At 44.8% G+C, this 23,851-nt stretch overlaps 1 protein-coding gene and 1 long non-coding RNA gene across 10 annotated transcripts in view; one reads left to right on the forward strand and one right to left on the reverse strand.

Moving 5' to 3' along the window:
• Window positions 1-1,768: 1,768 nt before the first annotated feature.
• On the forward strand, window positions 1,769-10,769 carry LOC117307811 (uncharacterized). Its single transcript, XR_004521684.2, has 3 exons — window positions 1,769-2,085; window positions 6,765-6,964; window positions 10,504-10,769. It is a non-coding gene; the product is annotated as an uncharacterized lncRNA (long non-coding RNA).
• Window positions 5,946-23,851, reverse strand: part of IL1RL2 (interleukin 1 receptor like 2) — a 47,979-nt gene continuing 30,073 nt past the window's right edge. For 6 of the 9 annotated variants that reach the window (XM_019931241.2, XM_019931244.2, XM_019931242.3 and 3 more), the window contains 5 exons: window positions 20,205-20,334; window positions 19,294-19,430; window positions 15,381-15,524; window positions 8,454-8,615; window positions 5,946-6,847 (listed from right to left, as the gene is read on the reverse strand). In XM_019931241.2, coding sequence (XP_019786800.1) covers window positions 6,429-6,847; window positions 8,454-8,615; window positions 15,381-15,524; window positions 19,294-19,430; window positions 20,205-20,334 — 992 coding nt within the window. In that variant the 3' untranslated portion in view covers window positions 5,946-6,428. Of the gene's footprint in view, window positions 6,848-6,962; window positions 7,636-8,081; window positions 8,143-8,453; window positions 8,616-15,380; window positions 15,525-19,293; window positions 19,431-20,204; window positions 20,335-23,851 lie in introns of those variants that run through there. The other 3 variants (XM_019931249.3, XM_019931247.3, XM_019931246.3) reach the window with 3 other exon arrangements.

A 23,851-nucleotide genomic window follows, 5' to 3' on the forward strand; every position in this document is an offset into this window, starting at 1 on the left:
TGTTATCACACCAAAAAATTTAATGGTAATGTTACAGTATCATGAAACACTTAGTGATACTTTTCCTAGGGCATTTCTTACAACTGCATTACCCCTGGGTGATCTCCTCCATCCTTAATTAATTCATTTTTAAAGTGGAGAAAATATAGGATCATTGAGAGTAATAAATGAGAGAGTATATTAAAGAGGTTAGCATAGAGTCTGGCACATTGTAACTGTCCTAAACTAGTAGCAACGGGTGATTTCCGATGTTTTCCACTTTCTCATTCACTAGGCATTTGCACGAATTAGCCCTTATTTTGTGAATTTCCTGTTCATATCCTTTGGCCTTTTTTCTAGGGGGCATTAAGAATGGCAACGTTTATCTTTCATATGCTTGCTCACATTCTTTTTCAGGTTATTCTACACTTTTCTACTTTACTTGTGATTATGTAGTAAAATGTGTCCTTCCTTTCCTTTGGATCCAATCTAACATACATCTATATTTTTTCAGTGTTTTGTGGTTTCGTGTCTTTTTAATTTGGTTCATATAAACTTTGAGAATCACTCATCAAATGAGCCCTGAAATCTATACTTTCACTAAAAAAGCAAAAATATAATCACTCTCTGAATTCATGAGCTTATATATTTTTTGGTAGAATCAGGTTTTTCTTAAGGTGGAACTACTCTAAATATGTACTCAGTGATATAAGGTAATCTTGGGTTTACCATATTCACAGGAATACCAACTAGCCGTTTTGTCTAGGGCTTGAAGTGCTTTCCACATATTGCATTTAATACGTACCATCCTCTTATCAAGGAAGTATTATTCTCATCTGGATTCTAGGGATGGAACACTGGGCTAACGGAACAGAGAGATTAGCTACCTTGAGCCCAGGTTATCTGCCTCCCAAGCCCCTCGAACACCAGACTATGCCTCCTTCCTCACCTGCAAAGTGAGGAAGGTCCTTAGGGGGCCACCTCAAAGAGCTGACGATGAGTCAATAAGTATAAAGCATGCAGAAGAGCGTCTGAAATGCTGTGAGCGCTCCATAAATGTTGCCCTTCATCTTCGTCATCATTACTGTAGTAACAAAAATAATAAGTGCAAACGAATAGAGTATAAATACTATTAATTATTACAATATAATAATAATAAAAGCCAATGTTCACTGAGGTATTGCTAGGCACCAGGAAGCATTTTACTTGCTGGTTATCCTACAAGGTAGGTACTTTTATTATCCCCTTTTTACAGAGGAAGAAACTGAGGCACAGTGTTTGTGACTTGCCTGAGAAGCTAAGACATCACCAGTTTAGCAAATGCACTCAGTTAGTAGGTGGTGGAGCTGTGACTGGAATCCAGGCAGGCTGATGGCAGGGCTACCTTTCTGGGACCACCACCTTAGATCCCTGCCTTGTGGGCATATAATCAGGACCTCTTGTTCCCCGTCACAACTTGTGGACAGATGGCTACAGTCTCGGAAGCCCAAGGATTAGGAACACAGTGACAGATTTAGAAAATGGCACTCTCTCAACGTTTGCCACAGCCTAAAAAGAAGAAGGAGACTCTTGGCCTTAAGGTGGAGACGCCGACAGGCTGCACGCGAGCGCCAGCGAAGAAGAGGATGCGTTCTCGGCCCAGCGATGCAGCCCCTGGCCCAGGGGGTTCCGCGCCGAGGGATGGAGAGCAGCGTCTCGGCCACCAGCAGAGGGCGCAGTGGCGCCGTGGGGAGGACCCACGTGTCGTCTGATGTCTCCAAGTCGGGGGGTGGGGGGTGAACCTCGCTTTCCCTGGGTCTCAAGAGAGGAAATGCTTTTCTCTTTCCCAAGGTTCTTCACCCACGGGGCGACTTTCTTTTCCTCTCGTTGTCATCCTGTTACACAGGCAGGAAGTTCTGTTCACTTGGCTGTTGGGAAGACTTCTCCTGCCCTGCGGTCACAAAACAACAAATAAAACGAATTGACCCAGAAGTTAGGCAATCAAAGAAGAGCCGAAATCGCTACTCGGTAAAGCCTGTCGATTGAAGAAAGCGGACTATCATTCCTGCGTGGTGACCCGCAGGCTGGGAAGCTGGATCTGTGTTTGTCTAATTACTTTGGAAACACGTAAGTGGGTCATTAAACAATCGAGGGACTGGGCTCCACATTTCGAAAAAATTGAGCAAAACTAAACAGAATAGAATAGAACCAATAATAGAACAGAAAATTTTTTCATTCTTTTGTGTGCGTGCGTGTGTTTACTGGGTTGCAATGTAAAACATATCTAATTCTGTAGTTCGCAGTTTAAAAAATGTGAAAGCTGCTGGTAGATGATGCAAGTCCTTCAGCCAAATCCTGGGAATCCAGGCTCTGCAGCCCTGGTCTGTCTTGCACGTGGCTTGGTCTGGGTAGCTGGCCATGTTTGATAGATATTTTGAAAAATCATCCAGCCCCTGCCCAAGCCTCAGTCCTTATTAATGTTTTTATTTTGCAGAAAGACGCTAAGGTGAGTGACGGCAGAGATGGTGGTGTTTGGGGGGAGGGCGAGTAAATCCCGCTGATACAGCACTAAAAACAGAGGGAAATGGGGGGAAATGGGGGTCAGAGGGCCCGCGGGAACCACAGCACCATCACCATATGAATCTTCCATCCCCAGGGTTTTCCAGGTAAGTTCAGGGACAACATGAATAAATCAATAAAACAGTAGATCCCAGTGATGCAGATTAAGAAATAATACATCCACTGAGTAAGGGGGAACATTTTTTCTTTTGCACATTATCCTCACATTTTTCTATAACTGTAACCACACTTTGGGTTTTGCCAGTTTTTCAGTTGACACCAGCGCCAAGGTATAAATACTTAAATGGTGACCAGCTGGTTACTTAGATGTAATAGAAATAGGTTTTAATTTTCTCAATGGATAAAAAAGAACTTTGATCACTTTCATGAGTGCTCAACGAATACAACTATTATGTATATTTCAAAATTGAGAATGAAATTTTCTTCCTGGTCTGCTGACATTTGCAACAGTTATAGCTTATTATTTCACTGTGGACGCAGAGGGGAAGGGGCACAGGCACAGGCTTCCTGCCCACCGAGACCCCAGGCTCTCACCCCATCCAGCTCTCCTCTGTGGCTGAGCCCAGCTGGGTCTCCAGAATCCCACCCCCAGCCCCTCCTGCAGCAGGAAATTGGAAGCAGGCAGAGAAGATGAGACAGACCAAAACACAGCATGACCCATCCAGCGAAACACTTTAGTGCCGCCTGTTTCAGCCGGTGTGAGTGCACTCTTAACCCCCTTGGCCCCATTTTGGGCCTGAAATCCGAAAAGATGCACTTACGTGTCTTCTGAGGGGGGTGGGAGACGGGGGCTGGGCAGCCTCCTGATAAAGACAAGAAAACCTCCACCCTGTGGTCCAATCATCTGATGGTGTCTCCCGGTGGATTCCCTTTTCTCTTGCTCTCCCTTCTCCTTCGGTAAAAGCTTTTTGGTCCTTGCAGATAAGTGTCAGCTCTGCTCCTAAGAATGGTTAGGCCAGAGCATCAAGGGTGAGCAGTGGCCACTGTCATTAACAAGAGAGCCTCTGACAAAGACCGCTTAGAATGCAAACCCTTCCCCAGCAGTCAAGAGAGGCAGGAAAAACAAAACAGCTGCTTGTCATATTAAAGCAGCTTGCTTACACCCTGCCAAAGTAGAAAAGAGCTAATTTTTGTGTTTTGTCAGAGTTTGAGTCAATGGTTGACCCAAACCAACAGATTATCTAGGAAAAAATAGACACATTACTGAAACACCTACCTAAATGGATTGGTTTTGTGCCGGCAAACATGCAGATTATGGGTTCCGCACTTCCCTTTACCACTCACAGGCAGGCATTGTGTTGGCTTTCTCGATTTTGTGGATTTGAGTTAAAAAATAGTAATACCAATAAAAGAGCCTTTGGGGAGAGGTGACTCAGGACAAGACCCAGGGCTACAAGGTCTGCTTTCCCCTTCCTCTCAGAGGAGGAAGAGGACGGGACAAGGGTTCAGTTTCACTACGACAACGTCAGCCTCCCTTAGAAGCTGCCTGGGTTCGGCAAGAGAGAAGGGATGGACGCGCTCAGAGTTTCCCTCCTTGAAGGACCCCAGAAGAATTCCTGTTGAGATCTGTGGCTTCCAGCAGTTCAGGCCCAATGTCCTGCCGCTCTGAGAGCCCGGGTCACCACCCGACCCAGCCCGTCACTTATTCCAGATGTTGTGGCTTTGTCGTCTATAGAATAGTCTCTAAAAAAGGAAACCAGGGAGGAATTATCCACTTTCTTAACTTTCCAGACACAGCCCTGGATAAATCAACCACACAAATGAGTGTTGGAGGAAAGTTTATAAACATGAAGCAGGATGGAGAGCTGAGGAAAGGTCAGCGGCCTGGGACACAGCAGGAAGCCTTGTGAGCCAGTGTGCGGGGGGGCATGGGGGATGGCAGGAGGCACGAAGGGACAGGGGCTCCGCTGCCCACTCCCCCCATTAGTCAGACAGTGCCTCGTGGAACCACAGAGCGTGCCAAGCACTTACACGTGTGTATCTGCATCTCAGTCTTTTGGGAAAAGACCAGCCCTTCCTGGACCCTTTAAATGATGTGACTCAGCCTTCACCCTGCCCTTTCTCATGGGCAGACTCACGGCGTTTGAGGTGGGAGACCAAAGGAAGTGGGTTTTGTGGCCAGCTCAGTCATTACAGGAAGGTGAACCAAAAGGTAATGAGGGGCGCAGCACCTGTATTTCACCTTCACTCTGACCTATTCACCTCTCACTGTAACCGAGCAGGACCCCATGGGGCCTTCCCAGGACAGACCTCCCCCGCCATCATATCCTCCGCCGTAGCTCCTCTCTGAAGCACCCAGGTAACAGTATCTGAGGCACATTTCCTCAGTTGTTGTTACAGATGCAAAAAACCTCCCCCTCTCCAACAAATGGAAGATGTGAACCGATGACCGTGAGCACATAGCCCCAGGCCTCCTGGAGCCTAAGGACTGATAATGTTTTGTTCTGTTTTGTTTTTAAATATTTATTTATTTGGACGTTCAGAGTCTTAGTTGCGGCATGTGGATCTAGTTCCCTGATCAGGGATCGAACCTGGCCCCCCTGCATTGGGAGCACGGAGTCTTAACCACTGGACCACCGGGGAAGTCCCAAGACTGATAGTGTTAACCCCTGTGACACCACCCTGCTACCTTACCATCAGCTAATCAGAGAATTGTGCACAAGCTGATCACAGCCCCTGCCACACCCCTCCCTCACCTGGCTTTTCAAAGTGCTTCGGGAGACTCAAGACGGAGGAGCTATATGTATACGTATAGCTGATTCACTTTGTTATACAGCAGAAACTAACACAACCTTGTAAAGCAATTATACTCCAATAAAGGTGTTAAAATAAAGAACACCAATCCCATCCATGAGGGCTCCTCGCCCAAGACCTAATCACCTCCCAAGGCCTCACCTCCTAAAGCATGACGTTGGGTGTTAGGATTCCAACATATGAATTTTGCGGACAGGAACGTTCTCACCACAGCAGCCACCTTTGAATGCTGTTGTTGTCAACCACAGAATAAGAGAGTTGGACTATATCTAAGCTCCAACGGTTTGGGTCTTTGAAAGTAATGATAAGAGTTTACAGCTCAATTTTAGTGTCAGAAATCTTTGTGACTTGCTAAATCATAAACTGACCTGTGATGAGAGTGTGCTGGCTAACTGAAAGACGGCTTTTGTTTGCTTGGATTAGAAGTACATCCTCTTGGTGTGGTAACTGCATCTATCATGTGTGGCTCAGAATTCTGGCTGGCGTAGGCCAGCTGGGAAACTAAGTGAGTTATTACTTATTTTGGTCTGACAGGTAGAGTCTTTCAAAGCATGGGGCCCACCAGCAGGGTGATTCACGGGCAATCTCAGTGGCACCAGAGTTGGTCCCCACAGGGGACCCCAAAGTTGCTTCCAGTGCCAAGGTGCTCAGACTGCGGGGTCACAGGTATTTATTTGCATTTGAGGAGTGAGGGGCTCAGAGACACAGCAAATATTCCCTGAGGACAAGGGCCTTGCACAACTGGTCAGGCATGAAGAGTGAGGGCCATTACCTTTGCCAGCCCTACCCAAGCCCACACTGCCCTCCTGTATCCTGGCTACCCAGCCCCACCAGGGCCACACCACATGCCAAACCACCTGACATCTGAACTGTCGCTCTACAACCCTCCACGTCCCATCCCCAGGGGCTCAAACGCTAATGCTCCAGGCTCATCAGTGTTCAAGAGTGTTCAGCGCCAGTCAGTGAACGAGGGCTTCGGGAGAGGTAATGTCTTTCCCTAAAGAAGTAGCTCTGACCAAAATGAGCAAATAAACACAGTCCTTTCCACGAGTACCAACCGTAAGCCTCAAGCGAATGGCCCAAATGCAATGCATCCTAATTTAAGTGTGAGCCACCACATGACAACCAACTCTCCATCACGGGGTGATGAACCCCACGTTGGCCTCCCGCTTGCTGTCCATGAGGTCGAAGGGCGTGTGCTTTAGCAGCCGGACGGGAGGAGAAGGTGGCCACCTTTTGGGTGGCATGTGATACCTCACTTTTTTCCAGAACTTGGTCTTTGCACACTGTGACTGCTCTGTGAAGTCCCCACTCCACTGGATGGCCCCATGCTTCTGTTTGATGTACTGAATGGACTCTGGCAAGGTTGTATAGTCCTTGACCTTCTCCAGTTCAATCAGAATGACCTTTATCCCATCCTGGATGAGAACATTGTAGACTGCGATTTGTTCTTCTGACATGTTCCTTAATAGGTCAAGGCTCAGCGCTTCGGGAACTATGATGATGATCAGTCTTCTGCACAGCTTAATATTTTCATCAGTGACATCGACCACAGCTGGAAATAAAGAAAGAAGATGCAGGACATCTCATGATGAAAAGAGCCACAGACCATGCACTACTCAGAACAAGGATCTTATCATGTCTAACTTTGTATCTCCAAACTCAGCTAAAGGTTTGGTATATATTAGAGGATAAATACTTTTTAAAAAGCAACAGACTTTTAAAGGATAGGACACATGTAGTTAGCTCAAATGTTGTACTAATCTTTATTTGTGTTTTCCTCTTGTGCTTCATAGCTATTTAAATGACCAGGGCTTAAAAGACTAACTTGAAACCACATAACATATCCTAATGATTTCTTGGGAAGGGGAGGGGAAAGTTCTTGAAATATCCAACTACGGATAAAACTTGGTCTTTTTTCAAAACAAAGGCCAAGTTTTATATCCTCCTTATGCTTAGGATATAAGAATAGACTGTAACCACCCCAAGAGCACTTCCTTCTTCTCTTTGGTTTATTTTAATATTTCTAGTGCCTACAACATTACCTGGCACATAGCAGATGCTCAATAAATATTTGTTGAAGAAGTGAATGAATGAATAAATATTGATATGCTTATGAAATGAGAGCTCTTCTGCAGGTTTATAACAAGCACTGGATCACATTTTCATTTCCTCATGGAGGATGATTTCATAACTTGAAAAGATGTGATAAGCTATGGATAGGAGCAGCCTACAAATCCAAAGTTCTTAGAAACCTTTTAAAATGACCCAGAACAGGCCACTAGGTAGTAATCTTGGTTTCCTGGTGATATTTCAAATATGAGCTGTTTACTGTATCGCCGTCTAAGAAAGAGAAGGTATAGGATAAGAGGGATGTTTTCATCTGTTGAGTATCTGATATGTGCTAAGCTCCATACTGGTCCCTACTCAGGTTTTACCTCATTTAATTCTCTCAACTGAGTCAGGGAAGCATTCTCAACCCCATTTGACAGATGGGACAACTGAGGTTCAGTGATGTTAACTGCATTTCCCAAAGCTACTCTCCTATTAAAAGGGGGAAATAAATAACTTCTATTTTATTTAGGTAGGGCAGGGCTGGAGAGAGTTGAAGTTTATAAAACCAGCCTTAAACATGAGCTCTTTTACAAATTCAACTTGACAGAAAATACTCAGCGGTTAGTCTCAAGGGTGTGACAGCAAATGACCAGTTGTCCCTTTTTCGTCTCTTGGCCAAGGCTGTGTATGTCATCATCCAGCGGTTCATACAAATGGGTCAACCACATCCTTACCCAAAGTGAAAGTCACATGATTTCAACCAGGAATCCCCGTTATCCTGTTGTAGGGATGAGCCTAATGAGAGAAGAGAGCCTGGTCTTACCTCCTCAGCTCTGGGGCTGTGGGCAGGGGAGTGAAAGGCTCCCTGTGGTTCTGTGGGAAAGGCAAGCATAGCTCCTTCTGTTTGTAAAGTCAAAAAGAGAGAGGTTCCTTTCCTTTTTTTTTTTGGCTGCATTGCAGCATGCGGGATATTAGTTCCCCGACCAGGGATCAAACCTGTGCCCTCTGCCGTGGAAGCACGTAGTCCTAACCACTGGACCAGCAGGGAATTTCAGTTCCTTTCTATTTTATTCATTTCTTATTTTTATACCTCATTTAAAACATACCTTGTCCAGGAAAGTCATCCCTGCCAAATATAAATAACTTGTATCCACACTGCCTCTCCAGCACCTCGGGTAGAATCTTCAGCACCAGAGTGTCCACATCATGGCTGTGGCTTTCTCTTTGAGGCTTGGGGTACAAGACGTATGCATCATACAGCTTCCCATCTGAAAAGGAAATGGGACAAGCTCGTGAAATTATTCCTACCAAATTATGTGCACAAAGTGAACATCTGAGTTGCTATCATGGTGTCTTTTTCCTTGGGTTCAATGACTTCCGGGTGCCTCGTTGGCTGACTCATTGCCAAGCACTGCATCTCATTCTTTCAACACTTTAAATTTTCACTCCAATCTCTTCTTTCAGGCATGGTTGTTTGAGGATAAGTTGAATGTAATTCATCTTTGTTTCTCTAGAGGTAAGGTGTCTTTTTCCCCTGGCTTCATTCAGAATTTTTTATTCTGTAGTTTGAAAATGATATGCCTAGGTGTAGTTTCGTTTGTTTGTCTTTGGTATTTATCCTAATTGGAGTGCTCTGAGCTTCCTGGATCTGTGGTTTGGTATCTGACATGAATTTGGAGAAATTCTCAGTAATTAGTGTTTGAAATATTTCTGTTCCTCTCTTTCTTCTCCTACTGGTATTCCCATTACATGTATGTTACACTCTTTGTAGTTGTCTCACAGTCATTGGATATTTTGTTCTGTTTTTTCATTTTTTCCGGTCTTTGCTTTTCAGTTTTGGAGGTTTCTACTGAGGTATCCTCAAGCCCAGAGATTCTTTTCTTAGCAGTGTCTGGTCTAGTAATAAGCCCATCAGAAGCATTCTTCATTTTTGTTTGTTTTCTGCTAGCATTTCTTTTTGGTTATTTCTTACTATTCCCATCTGTTTACATTGCCCATCTGTTCTTGCATGCTGTCTACTTTATCCTTTAGAGTCCTAAGCATAGTAATCATAGTTGTTTTAAATTCACAGTATGATAATTCCAACATCCCCACCATATCTAGTTCTAATGCTTGCTCTGTCTCTTCAAATTGTGGGGGGGTTTTTTGTCCTCTAATAGGCCTTATAGTTTTTCTTGATAGCTGGATGTGATCTACCAGGTAAAAGGAATTGCTCTAAGTAGGTCTTTAGCAACATGTGGTGAGGAATGGAAAGAGGGGAAGTATTCTCTAGTCCTATGATTAGATCTCAGTCTTTTAGTGAGCCTATGCCTCTGGACTATGAAATTCACAAATGTTTCTCAGTGTTTTCTCCGCCCTTAGGTTGGGCAGGATGGCTAGAGAGGGCTGGAGTTTGTTATTTCCCTTTGCTCAGGCCAGTCAGGCCCCTGATAAAACCCCAGCAGGTTAGGCTCTCATTAACTAGTGTATCCCGAGGGCAGTCCTTGTTAAGAACAGAATGCTCTGGTGTCTTTTCCCCTCTCCCTCTCCCCTTTCCCCTCTCCCTGCTGGAAGCACATAAAGGAATTTTTCTCTGATATTTACCATCAGAGCTTGGTCAGGCTCCTGGAAGTAAAACTCACGAAAGTGTGAGGGCCCCTTTATGATTGGGTCCCTGAAGAGGGTTCCCAGACCCAATTGCAATATGTGTGTGTGGAGGTTTCCCCACACCAACAAGCAATTCTTGGATGCCAGCAGGGTGTCTAAGAATTCAACTCCATTCTGACACTTTCTACCCAGAGATAGAATCAGATTGCACAGGGAAAGGGCTCAGTCCCACAAGATCACATTCCACTTCAGACGCCCAGTTGTTACCTGTGCGTCTGACCAAGGCGCTCCAAACTGGAGGTTCCAACGACTCCCCCCGACCCACCCCAATGTAAGCAGCTCCTTGAAGGAAGCAGCTCTTTGCAGGAGGCCCTTTTGTCCTGTCGCTCTAGCAAAGCTATATTTTAACTTAACCTTTACGCCAGGTGCCTCCATGCTTAACTAACCTCTGGCCAAAGCACACCTTTCGACTCTTTTGATCACACAAGGCCTCGCCTAACCTGTTGATTCTTTTCTTAGAAGTAGAAATGAAGAATAAATAATTAACAGATGACTACATCTCTTCCCCAGCTTCCCCTTCAGTAATCTCACAAGCAGACTGTGTGCACAAGATAGCGTCTAAAGAAAGATCATGAGGAGTCAACAAGCCTGCAAGCAGTGGGAGATGGTGAAGAATCTGACCCCCTTTCTCAGTGATTAACTGAGATTATTTCCCCTTTTCCCTTTAACACTTTCATGGCCACGCAGAATCTCTGGAGTTGGTTCTGGGACACCAGTCCTCCTTCTCCCCTGGTTGCCGGCCTCCTGAATAAAGCAACATTTCCTTTTCTACCCAACCCTTGTCTCTCGAGTATTGGCTTTCGAGCGAGTTTGGTAACACTAATTCAGGATACCAGGAGCGAGTCCAGGGTGTTACCTGTACTCCGGACCAATTGGCTATAAACCAGATTCCCACGACCCCCTCCTTGGGTTCGATTAATTTGCTAGAACAGACTCAGAGAAACATGTTACTTACTAGACCACTGACTTATTATATAAGGATTTTAAAGGGTATGAAATCAACAGCCAGATGAGGAGATGTACAGGGCAACGGATGGAGAAGGGGATAGAGCATCCACGCCCTCTCTGGGGGGCACCACTCTCCCCAAACTCTACCTGCTCACCAGCCCAGAAGTTCTCCAGAGCCTGTCCTTCCAGGTTTTATGGAGGCTTCATTACACAGGCTCGATTGGTTAAATGAGGAGAAGGAAGCTTCACAAAGCTCATCCCTGATTCATCCTGTGCAGCTGTGTCAGATGGTAGTTTCCAAAAATAGCCCCAGCAGTATTTCCAGTCCCATATGTTCTCTCTGCACTTTGCCACACCCCACAGAGAGGCAGAATCTGTTTCGCCTTCCTTAGAATTGGGTAAGACTCTGCGGCTGCCTTGACAAGTGAACAAGGTAGAATTGATACTAGAAATTCAGAGTCTGAGTCATCAAAAAAATAATGGCTTCTACCTAGCTCTGCTGTTCTTGAAACACTAGCCCTTGGAAGCCATCGCATGCTGTGAGGAAGCCCAGTGTAGTAGCCCCCATTGAGCGATTACTTGGAGAGGAGCCCAGGCCACCAGTCAACAGCCCAAATCAGCTGCTTGTCTTCCAGCTGAAGCCCCAGGCATCACGGGGCTGAGAAAGGCCACCTCCGCTTTGCCCGTCCGCACCCCTGACCCACAGAATCTATAAGCAAAATAAGTGGTGGTTTTATGCCGTAAAGTTTTGAGGTAATTTGATTCCCAGCCACAGTAACTGGGCCGGGATTGGGGAAATAACAATGAATAGCAACAAATAACAATGAGGGGGACCACTCCCCGCAACTGTCTACATCATCAAGAAAATTACAGAGACACAGACCTACTAGTGAGTTTCCTAAGGAAAGTGGGCCCTGCTCTCTCTGTGGAATGGTGGGGAAACAGGGCACCCAGGTTCTGGTGAAGTCCCTTTCATTTTCTAAGGAGATTCATCCCTACTTTTGATGTTAAAGCATCTGTGTACACCCTCATTGGCTGTTGGCAAAAATACAGTCATTTGTTTGCACAACTTAATGTTTATGAAAGTTGCCTAAAGATGATTTGATTCCCTACTTCTCTCAATACGATGTTGTTAAATTTTAAACCTGATCAAACTGGTCCCGTGGAAAAATCAGACGGAATCAATTTGACCTTCAGGTAAGCGCGCTAACTGAATTGCACGAGTTTTTGGCATTTTTGCCCTAGCATGAAGACACTGGAGAAAAGGCACATTAAACAAGCTTTTACATTTACCATAGGAATTTTGTTGCAAGCAAAGTTCATTACATCACATGCTTTAAAAACAAGATCTCACTACAAAACAATTTTCCTGAGGAACTGGCCCAGAAAAAGCCATGTGCTCTCCTGAGCGAATGAAAAGTTTGTGTAAACAGTGCCGTGAACCTTGTCATGGCTTTGCCTTCACTTTTAAAGCAAGAGCATCTTTAAAAACCATCCAAGGTGGGTCATTAACTGTCCCCTGCACTGCTTATGTTATCATTCTACCCTTTGTTCACTGTACCTGTTTTGTTTTTGTTTTTAATTTATTTTATTTTTGGCTGCGTTGGGTCTTCGTTGCTGCGCGCAGGCTTTTCTCTAGTTGCGGCGAGCGGGGGGCTACTCTTTGCTGTGTTGCGCGGGCTTCTCATTGCGGTGGCTTCTCTTGTTGCCAAGCATGGGCTCTAGGCACATGGGCTTCAGTAGCTGTGGCTCACGGGCTCAGTTGCTATGCGGCATGTGGGATCTTCCTGGACCAGGGCTCGAACCCGTGTCCCCTGCATTGGCAGGAGGATTCCCAACCACTGAGCCACCAGGGAAGCCCTTGTTTTTGTTTTTAATCATCTGTTCTACAGGTGCATTCCCCACAAACCCATTTGGAATAAGGTGAGGCATAGACACATCTCTCACGTAGATTTGTAAACGAATCCTTAGATTCGTGTACACACATGCACACGTGGGATAAGAATTTTTAAACTCCCTCCTGTGAGTTAACAGACAATACACAGAGCTCCTGGACTTAGCCAGGCCTGTCCATGACTCAATAAAACTGTGAGTTATACACACCTCACTATTAATCACAGCTGCGGCTTGACGAATCTGGTTGGAATAAACAACTTATCACGAGAAGGACACATGTTCTCTCTCTCCCTCACTTGTATTTGCTGTCCATTACTCCACATGTTCTCAACTAACCAGAAAATATCCTCAAGGGACACAAAACTGGAAACAGCATCTGGGACTCATCTCAAGGTCTCATCACTAACTCACTGTTGAAGTCACACTCAAAGAGGACTCACAGTGCAGTTCTCAGAGCCTGAGCTGGAGGAAATTTAATCACCAAGCGTGCGTGTACTTTTCTGACTTAAAAGGAAGAAGACCGCTGGCTGACTGTAGGTTCCCATCTCCAAATCCTCAGCCCGCCGGTACCAAATCTGGGCAGCAGCCCAGTCTGAGCAGAGGGTGGGGCTCCCTGAGTCAATCAACTGTCCAGCTTCCCCTGCTCAGGGGGAGGCACAATTCCTTTTTTCTCTTCCTGCTACACTTGACCTCACTCGTGGCGGTTTCACCACACACTCGGCATTCACGCTCCGGGGATCCCGGTAGGTCAGGGAGGGAGTTCCGGGGACAACACTGAACCCACGCAGTCCCCTGTCAGTCAACAAACGAAGCATCTCTGTGTCAGAAAAGACAAGCAGCCGTGCTGCCCTGAGGTGTCTTCTCACACAGATGCAGGAGGACCACAGGCAGAGGTGGGCTTACGCAGAGTAGGCGCTACAGGGGCCAGGGCCCAGCTCAGCGCCCGCAACGCTGAAAGAGCTTCAGGCTGCATTGGACATGCAACGCCGATTTCCACAAGTGAATTGTGCCGTCAAAGAAACAAAAACAAAACCAGAGTCTGGTTCCTTCCAGGTTGCTCAAGGGCCGCCAATTCTGAATTCTGAAATTTCACTTGAACTCCAAGTTAGGATACTTACGGTTTATCAGACATGTGGACAGACACGTGGTTTTATATGCCAAGCAGGCATTCAGTATGACTACCACCCTTCTGTGTAATAGGGATTCCTAAAACGCGCTGGGACCCGCCCCACCTCCTTGAGCTCCCAGCAACACTGCAAGTCTATGGACTTGAAAGGGACGCGTTTGTGCATCTCCGTGCAGGAAAGCTGCACGGACCTCTCTCAGCCATGTGTGACTTTTTTATCCAGTTAGGACACGTTAAAGCAGACGCATTACTTTTGTGCGAGGCCTTGACTGATCACATCTATTCTGAGATACAAAGAAAATAGCACAGAGTTAAAAGCACAGTGATGGGGGGCTTCCCTGGTGGCGCAGTGGTGCAGAGTCCGCCTGCCGATGCAGGGGACGCAGGTTCGTGCCCCGGTCCGGGAAGATCCCACATGCCGCGGAGCGGCTGGGCCAGTGAGCCATGGCCGCTGAGCCTGCGCGTCCGGAGCCTGTGCTCCGTAACGGGAGAGGCCATGACAGTGAGAGGCCCGCGTACCGCAAAAAAAAAAAAAAAAAAAAAAAAGCAGCACAGTGATGGGAAATGCCGGATCCTCAGATTCGGGACCACACGGGCACTTCTCCGGTGACTAGTGCCGGCAGGACGCGGCCCCCCACGCCAAAGTGAACCCCCTGGCAGAGCAGCAGGGGCAGGTTGCCTGGACCTTCAGACATGGGAGACCCCTGCACCCCAGGACCCTCAGTGCTTTCCTGAGCTTCAACTCTGCTATTCCTACAGGACTCTGTGAGGCAGGCTCTGATCATGGTCCCCTCCCCTCCTCTCCCCTCCCCTCCCCTTCCCTTCCCTCCCCTCCCCTCCTCTTCCCTTCCTCCCTCCCTCCCTCCTTTCCACCTATACCTAAGAAAGAGAAGAGAATTAAATACCTAAATCACACAGGGAGTAAGTGGAGAACTCAAATTCAAACCCAGGTCTGTCTCTCTCCAAACCTGAAAGTTGGAGATAAATCTTTTTGGGCCCCCAGCCCAGGCCCAGAAGGAGCTGCAAACACAGGCAACTCCTTGCTCTCTGTGACATAAATTCTGCATGCACGTGTGCTGTGTTGAAAACGTACCGTGGACAGAGCCCACGCTGCTCCAAGAGAAATTTTTGTCTTTTGCCTACACCAGTGGACGTGAGAACCTTCCTAAAACAGTTGCACTGGGAGCCAGAAGACGATCTGCCAGGTCACTCCTAGCTTGCAAGCCTTACGCGATTGTACAGTGCTGGTGGCTACGGGCAAATCCTTTCTCTAAAGTACGAGAAGCCCCAGGGAGATGCTCTCCTCTAAAGTTGCCGACAACACGAAAGGCAAGCTAGTAAAGATGGTCAAGTATATTTACAACCGTTATGCGGACGAGCAGATTCCAGGACGATGCACGTTTCAATGGCTACTCACCTTCTATGGGCCCTGCAGAATGCAAGGCACTTCGATACCAAAGTACAACGTCGATCTTAAAAACGTTGTAGATACACACTGCAGACACCGCCACGCTGGTCAAAACAAGAAGCCCTCCTATCAAGTAAGCGCGAAAATCTGGAACTACAAATGACAGCAAAAAAAAAAACCCCAATAAATAATAAAATAATAATACTACAAAGAGTCAATTATACACTTAACTTACACAAGTCCCATTACATACGCCAAATGGGTATTAGATGGCAGAGAGGGGAACACTTAATTATTCCTTTACAGTTAAGTAATAGGTATGGGGGGTAGAATAATTTGGCCTTGACCTTGAATTTGGGGAAGAAAATGTGCTCTTGGGAATCTGGAGAGGGAAATTCTGCAGACCCCCAGCTCCAGACGGTGGATGTGGCATGGCTCTGACCGCAGGAAGACTGCTCACCTATCAAAGGTGATTTGATAGGTGGTCCTATGGCCAGGTCCTCCTTACTCAACACTAGACTCTCCGTAGGTGGAGCCTGAGAACCTTTACTGGGGAAGTTCCCCAGGTGGTTCTGTTGCATGTTCTTGATTATACTACTGTTATAACCGCCTTCCCAGTTACTCAAACTTGAGCAGCAGGACCCCTGTCATAAATAAAGAACCTTCAGTTGCCTCCCTTGGAAGCCATCTCCGTGGCTTCATAAGACTGGCCGAGAGCCAGACTCCCACCTCATCCCCTCTGGGCCAGCAGAGGCCAGGCTGGGCCCCTGTCTGCAAGACATGGTCTCAGGAAGGGCGTTTACACCCTGCTCTCTTTTGTGAGCACATTGCCAAGCAATTAAAGCAAAAGCAGTGGGCAAGAGATGACCAAGGAGAAGAACCAGTTTCTCTGCGACTCCAAGTCCCCTCAAAGCATGCTCCTACCTATCTGAAAAGAGGGACAGCACAGCTTTCTGCCTCACCACAGCCCAGAGCGCTGCTGTCAAAGAAGGAGGCTCTAGGAAGGAGAGAACTAGAAAAGAGGAAGTGGGAAAGCGGAAGAGAAATCCTCCCCATTCTTAGAATCCACCGCACATCCACCACTTCCTTCATTGGCCCCCTCCCTGGTCCTCCGGTCTCCACTGGAAAGTGCGTGTGTGTAGGAGGGTGGGCGGGAGGGGGGAGGGGAGCTTACTAAAGAGCTGATCACAACCTGCCCTAGGCCACACCACGTTGCAAACATTTTGCAAAGAAATCTCTATGCGTGCTTGTATGTCTTCAAATACATGGCATAATAAAGCACAATAACTAAAAGCACACTCTGTGTCCCCCAAATTAATCCATTGATTAAGTCGCAGCATAGCCAAGTGGATCTGCTCTGCACGCTGATGCCCATTTGGTCCTGACCGTGTGTTTGAACCTCTAGCTTCTATCTGTTGGACGGAATCACCTCCTCCCCACTGCCACCTCCCACTTCTATGCTTTTTACCAGCTCTTGGAGCAACGGTGCCACCTCTCCCCTCGGGAAGACCTGTGTCTGGGGACCTTTACTGTACACATCGGGGATCTTGGCATTACAAATGGTCATGATAAAAAGACCATGGCCACAATATTCATGAGATTCAAAAAGCCTCTGGTAAGTAAACAGGAGCGTTGGCCTGAAATTCTTGGGTTGATCATTCGCTGCATTCAGGAGTGTCGACACCCTCTGCTCTATAATTGAGCTAAAAGACAATGAAATTCCAACCAGGAAGTTAACGAATAAGTTCAAAGGAAGTATTGGCTTTGAAACGGAAATAAATGGAAAACTCTCTGTTGAGACATCAGGTGTCCTATTGAAGGCCCTATTTAAGGGGGTATTTACCTCTTGGGTCCACATGGCTACCACCAGCCTCAAACTGAGATGGCAGCTGAGAACAAGTGATTAAAGGAAATTCATAGACGAGCACACCCAACCCAGACAACTCTCTAGAGAGCCTGCTTCCGATAATCCAAATAGGATTCACATCTGAAGGTGTCTTCAACAAAAATCAGGAAGTCCAATGGAGAAGTTGTAACCTTACTTCAGGTCCCAAGGAAACCAACAAGAGGCTTGGATTTTTTTTTTTTTTTTTTTGCGGTACGCGGGCCTCTCACTGTTGTGGCCTCTCCCCTTGCGGAGCACAGGCTCCTGACGCGCAGGCTCAGCGGCCATGGCTCACGGGCCCCGCCGCTCTGCGGCATGTGGGATCTTCCCGGACCGGGGCACGAACCCGGGTCCCCTGCATCGGCAGGCGGACTCTCAACCACTGCGCCACCAGGGAAGCCCAAGAGGCTTGGATTTAAGAGGGTTTGTTCCTAAGAATTTAGGGAAAACAAAACAGAGTGCACATGTCCAGATATACATTGCATGTGAGATATGAAATAAGTGTTGATAGGAACAAAGATGAATTCAGTAAGCGTAGGTTTCCTAACTAACCTAAAACAAAGGAGATTAAGGACATGTCCCCTCTCCTGTACGATCAGCAGGTGTTAATTGATAACATCATTAGTTGCGCTGAGCCTGGACTTTGCCTCAGAATCCTTCTGAACACAGTGCTTCCACGTGGTTATTACCTATAAGGCAGTATTGACATAGAAATTGACACTGGTCTTCCTCAGTCTAGGTTGGGGCAGACTTCAGTTATAACCACTTCAGGTCTTGTGCAATTTTCAAGGCTTCCCACAATCAGGTTCCCCTCTTTTCTCTGGTGTGGACCCTGAGGCACTCGCTCCAGCAATTTTACTCCTAATGATGTATCACAAAGGAATGCTTCTTCATAAGCACCAGGACCAACACACAAGAATTTCCATAGCATCATGATTTGTTAACAGTCCCAAACTGGAAACAACTCAAATGACCACATAGTTACAGTAGAATGGATACACTGTAACCTAGTTATTCAACGGAACAGGATTCAGCACTGAAAATGAATGAACTTCTGCTACACGCTACATCACCGTTGCCTCAGTGAACCCTGTAAACCTAAGAAGAGAAGCAACACATCAAGGAAAACCTACTATGTAACTCTCTTTATAGAAAGTTCAAAATCTGTCCAGTAAGCAGTTGGAAATGCAGAGGTGCCACATGGGAAGGGAAAATGTCATTGGAGATGTGGAATTTGTTTCACACACACAGGGATGACAGTTGAAACCATGAGGAAAAGGGATAATATCAGAGAGGAGTGTATAGAAAGAGTGGCTCTGAGGATAGAATCACCCAGATGTACCATAGAGGGAGATGGGATGCACATGACTGATTGGGGGAAAGTGATCCCAAACGACTTTCTATGACCTTTCCCGATACATTTAAGAATTGAAAGTTTTTCTCGACATTATGATTTCATCCTCCACTATTTACTCTCTGGTTCCATCACCTCCAATGGATAATCAACACACTCTGTACAGTGTTAAGTGCACAATCTGTGTACGCACATGGAATTGGAAGCCTTCCTGCTCCAATATCAGAATTCAGCCTCTACAGATAATTTTACAAAGTTACATGATAAAAATATACGTTAGCACTTTATTTTTACATCACATGGTTTATAATAAACAACCTAAAAGCTGAAAATCACAAGTACATGATTATAAAAGTTGAGCAAGTGGGTTTAATAAAGGAATACTTCTGTTTTTTAGAGGTCTGATGCCTAAAATCTCAATGCATATTAATAGGGATGCATTGTCATCCCTATCAATGCATATTAATAGGGAGCTTTCTAATGACACTGGAGTGAAGCCACAGCCTGACCCCAAGAACATGATCAGACAGGGTATCAGCTTTTATCTAGATTTCATATTGAGTTTCCCTATTTAATACCACTCTGCTGCCTCACACCAAACATTTAAAGTCACTCCTCTTTCATTTGTGTTTCCTTGCCACCCCCTGTAACACTGAGCAGACTGCATCCCACTAGAGTATTACCTGGGAGTTTTAGTATAACGTAAGCTGCAGACACTCCAGCATGGCATGTGAACGGGCGGCCATAATCTTCCATTTTCACTTCTAAGAAGGTTATGTTCACTGTGTAAAACATGTGTCCTTGAGAAACAGTGTAGTTTCTATGAAAGAAGAGCCAGTCATTAATATGTACATGAGTTGTATTGAACCAACATATTTTATAACCTTTTGTCTGGAGAATAAAGTTCGTTCCTGGAGAACACTTGGGGCCATCATTTCACCCTAAATACACCCTGCTGGCTCAATGAGGTGACGGATTGTGTAACACCAAATTTGCATTTTCTTCTGGACGGCGATGCAGAAGTGTAGTCCTTTTAATTAGAGACACCATCCTCAGCCCAAAGGGGCCTTCCCCTATCCCTCTCCACTCATCCTAACCTACCTCCACTGCAAAGCCCAACACAAGTTCTTCTGCCTTTTGGCTTCATCAGTCTCGTTTCATACCACTCCACTTAAACCACCATAAATTGGGTTTACGCCACTCCGTTAGCTAACGATCATGCATCGTCTCTCCCAAGAATCCCCATGTTGTGGCCATTTTGCTATTTAAGCCTTGAAGGCCCATGGCCTTCCTAAATAGGGATGAGACTCATTGAAAGGAGTAGCGGAGAGAAACCGATCTTGCTGCTTGAAGCCATACTTTGTTGTTTTGCCTCCTCTCTCTATGATCCAAGCAGGATTAATAACATGAGCATCTTCTCTGAACCAGAGGCTTGACCCCACAGTACTGAAAAGGGCTTTGAAAGCTACAACCAAAAGGAGTGAGGGGAGAGACAGTGAAATCCACCTCAAATAAAGCAGTACCCTCACCAAAATCATTTAGATGGAGAAATTCTTGCTAGGTTTTAGGGAAGCCAGAAAAGCAAAACACCTACTCGATTCCTTCTTGAATTCGTTTAGATTCCTTGTAGTAAACATCGACCAATGTATTATTGACCTTCCAGCAGCGCGGGTTTGTGTTACCCCATGCGTCTGTTATATTGCAGTCCACGATGAGGGTGGAGCCTGTGCAAGCAAATTCGTAAACACACAATGAAAACACTACCAAAGTGACCTGCTTAACAAAGGCACCTTGCTTCTGAGCCTTGAATATATTTCAATGACCAAAAATGTCCCCCTGAGGTCAATGTTCATCTACTGTACATTATTCTCTCCCTGGATGGAGAGAACAAGGACACATGATCTTCCAGGATGCCTATTGTACAGAGACAGGAATAAGCTGTCAAACGTCACCAGCTTGAGACCAATTTCCCCACAATATCGGGGCACACATACTGCTTCTACTCTCAGTAAACTTAGCAAAGTTTACAAAGTATTTCACACACGTATTCTCATTCAGTCTTCTTATCTTTCAGACACTCCTACAAGGCAGAAAAGGGGCAGAGCTATTATCCCCATCTTATAGATGAGAACACTGAGGTTCAGACAGATCAAGTGCTTTGCCCAAGGTCACACCTTAGAGGAAGGAACGAGATGTGACTCTGGTTTCCTAATTCCGAATCCAGTGATATTTCTACTTTAGCATTTGTGGCCCCTACCCTTTCCCTCTTCTCTTTATCCTGCCTCCACACGCATTCAAAAATCATATTAAATAAATTTACATTTCATCTTATTTTGACCCCAAAGCCTAATAAATTCGATCTATTTACTACATGTAAAAAAATTACTGTACTTCTAACAGTCTACTTTAAGTTTCTTTACTCTAGGTGGTATTTTTTTTAATTTGTAAAATATAACACAGTTATGGTAAAAAGTATAGAGTATAAGTGTAAAGTTACTGAATTATTAAAAATCAAATATTCATATCACCTTCACCTCATCAAGAAAATACTATATTGCCAAAACGCCAGAAGCCGCCCACTTGCTGTCCTTATTTTATATTTTATCACTTCCTACTCATGCCTGAACCCTGGCATCCAATGATCGATGTTTAGTTGGTGATGTTCACCCATGCTGTTGCATGACACCGATACTGTCACCATAATCCATACAGACAAAGGACCATACTAGTTCTTTTTTTTTTTTTTACATCTTTATTGGAGTATAATTGCTTTACACTGTTCTGTTAGTTTCTGCTGCATAACAAAGTGAATCAGCTATATGTATACATATAAACCCATATCCCCTCCCTCTTGCATCTCCCTCCCTCCCACCCTCCCTATCCCACCCCTCTAGGTGGTCACAAAGCACCGAGCTGATCTCCCTGTGCTATGCGGCTGCTTCCCAGTAGCTATCTAGTTTACATTTTGTAGTTTATATATGTCCATGCCACTCTCACTTCTTCCCAGCTAACCCTTCCCCCTCCCTGTGTCCTCAAGTCCATTCTCTATATCGGCATCTTTATTCCTGTCCTGCCCCTAGGTTCTTCAGAACCATTTTTGTTTTGGATTCCGTATATATGTGTTAGCACACCGTATTTGTTTTTCTTTATCTGACTTACTTCACTCTGTATGACAGACTCTAGGTCCATCTACCTCACTACAAATAACTTAATTTCATTTCTTTTTATGCCTGAGTAATATTTCATTGTGTATATGTGCCACATCTTCTTTATCCATTCATCTGTCGATGGACACTTAGGTGGCTTCCATGTCCTGGCTATTGTAAATGCAGCAAACATTTGGTGCATGTATCTTTTAGAATTATGGTTTTCTCAGGGTATATGCCCAGCAGTGGGATTGCTGGGTCATATGGTAGTTCCATTTTTAGTTTTCTAAGGAACCTCCATACTGTTCTTCATAGTGGCTATATCAATTTACATTCCCACCAACAGTGCAGGAGGTTTCCCTTTTCTCCACACCCTCTCCAGCATTTATTGTTTGTAGAATTTTTGTTGATGGCCATTCTGACCGGTGTGAGGTGATACCTCATTGTGGTTTTCATTTGCCTTTCTCTAATGATTAGTGATGTTGAGCATCCTTTCATGTGATTGTTGACAATCTGCATATCTTCTTTGGAGAAATGTCTGTTTAGGTCTTCTGTCCATTTTTGTATTGGGTTGTTTGATTTTTTGATATTGAGCTGCATGAGCTCCTTGTATATTTTGGAGATTAATCCTTTGTCAATTGCTTTGTTTGCAAATATTTTCTCCCATTTTGAGGGTTGTCATTTCATCTTGTTTATGGTTCCCTTTGCTGTGCAAACCTTTTAAATTTCATTAGGTCCCATTTATTATTATTATTTTTTTAATTTCCATTACTCTAGGGGGAAGGTGAAAAAGGATCTTGCTGTGATTTACATCATAGAATGTTCTGCCCATGTTTTCCTCTAAGAGTTTGATAGTGTCTGGCCTTACATTTAGGTCTTTAATCCATTTTGAGTTTATTTTTGTGTATGGTGTTAGGAAGTATTCTAATTTCATTCTTTTACATGTAGCCGTCCAGTTTTCCCAGCACCACTTATTGAAGAGGCTGTCTTTTCTCCATTGTATATTCTTGCCTCCTTTGACAAAGATAAGGTAACCATATGTGTGTGGGTTTATCTCTAGGCATTCTATCTTGTACCATTGATCTATATTTCTATTTTTGGGCCAGTACCATACTGTCTTGATTACTGTAGCTTTATAGTATAGTCTGAAGTCAGGGAGCTTGATTCCTCCCACTCCGTTTTTCTTTCTCAAGATCGCTTTGACTATTTGGGTTCTCTTTGTTTTCATACAAACTGTGAAAAAATTTTTTTTCTAGTTCCGTGAAAAATGCCATTGGTAGTTTGAGAGGGATTACACTAAATCTGTAGATTGCTTAGGGTAATACAGTCATTTTCACAATATTAATTCTTCCAATCCAAGAACACGGTATATCTCTCCTTCTGTTTGTATTGTCTTTAATTTTTTTCATCAGTGTTGTAGTTTTCTGCATACAGATCTTTTGTCTCCTTAGCTAGGTTTATTCCTGGGTATTTTATGCTTTTTGTTGAAGTGGTGATTGGGAGTGTTTCCTTAATTTCTCTTTAAGATTTTTCATTTTTAGTGTATAGGAATGCAAGAGATTTCTGTGCATTAATTTTTTATCCTGCAACTTTACCAAATTCATTGATTAGCTCTAGTAGTTTTCTGGTAGCATCTTTAGGATTCTCTATGTATAGTATCATGTCATCTGCAAACAGTGACAGTTTTACTTCTTCTTTTCCAATCTGTATTCCTTTTATTTCTTTTTCTTCTCTGATTGCTGTGGCTAAAACTTCCAAAACTATGTTGAATAATAGTGGTGAGAGTGGACATCCTTGTCTTGTTCCTGATCTTAGAGAAAATGCTTTCAGTTTTTCACCATTGAGAACAATGTTGGCTGTGGGTTTGTCATATATGGCCTTTATTATGTTGAGGTAGGTTCCCTCTATGTCCACTTTCTGGAGAGTTTTTATCATAAATGGGTGTTGAATTTTGTCATAAGCTTTTTCTGCAACTGTTGAGATTATCATATGGTTTTTATCCTTCAATTTGTTAATATGGTGTATCACATTGATTGATTTGCATATATTGCAAATCCTTGCATTCCTGGGATAAACCACACTTGGCCATGGTGTA

This window comes from Tursiops truncatus, chromosome 14 (genome assembly GCF_011762595.2).
Source record: "Tursiops truncatus isolate mTurTru1 chromosome 14, mTurTru1.mat.Y, whole genome shotgun sequence".
Taxonomy (NCBI): domain Eukaryota; kingdom Metazoa; phylum Chordata; class Mammalia; order Artiodactyla; family Delphinidae; genus Tursiops; species Tursiops truncatus.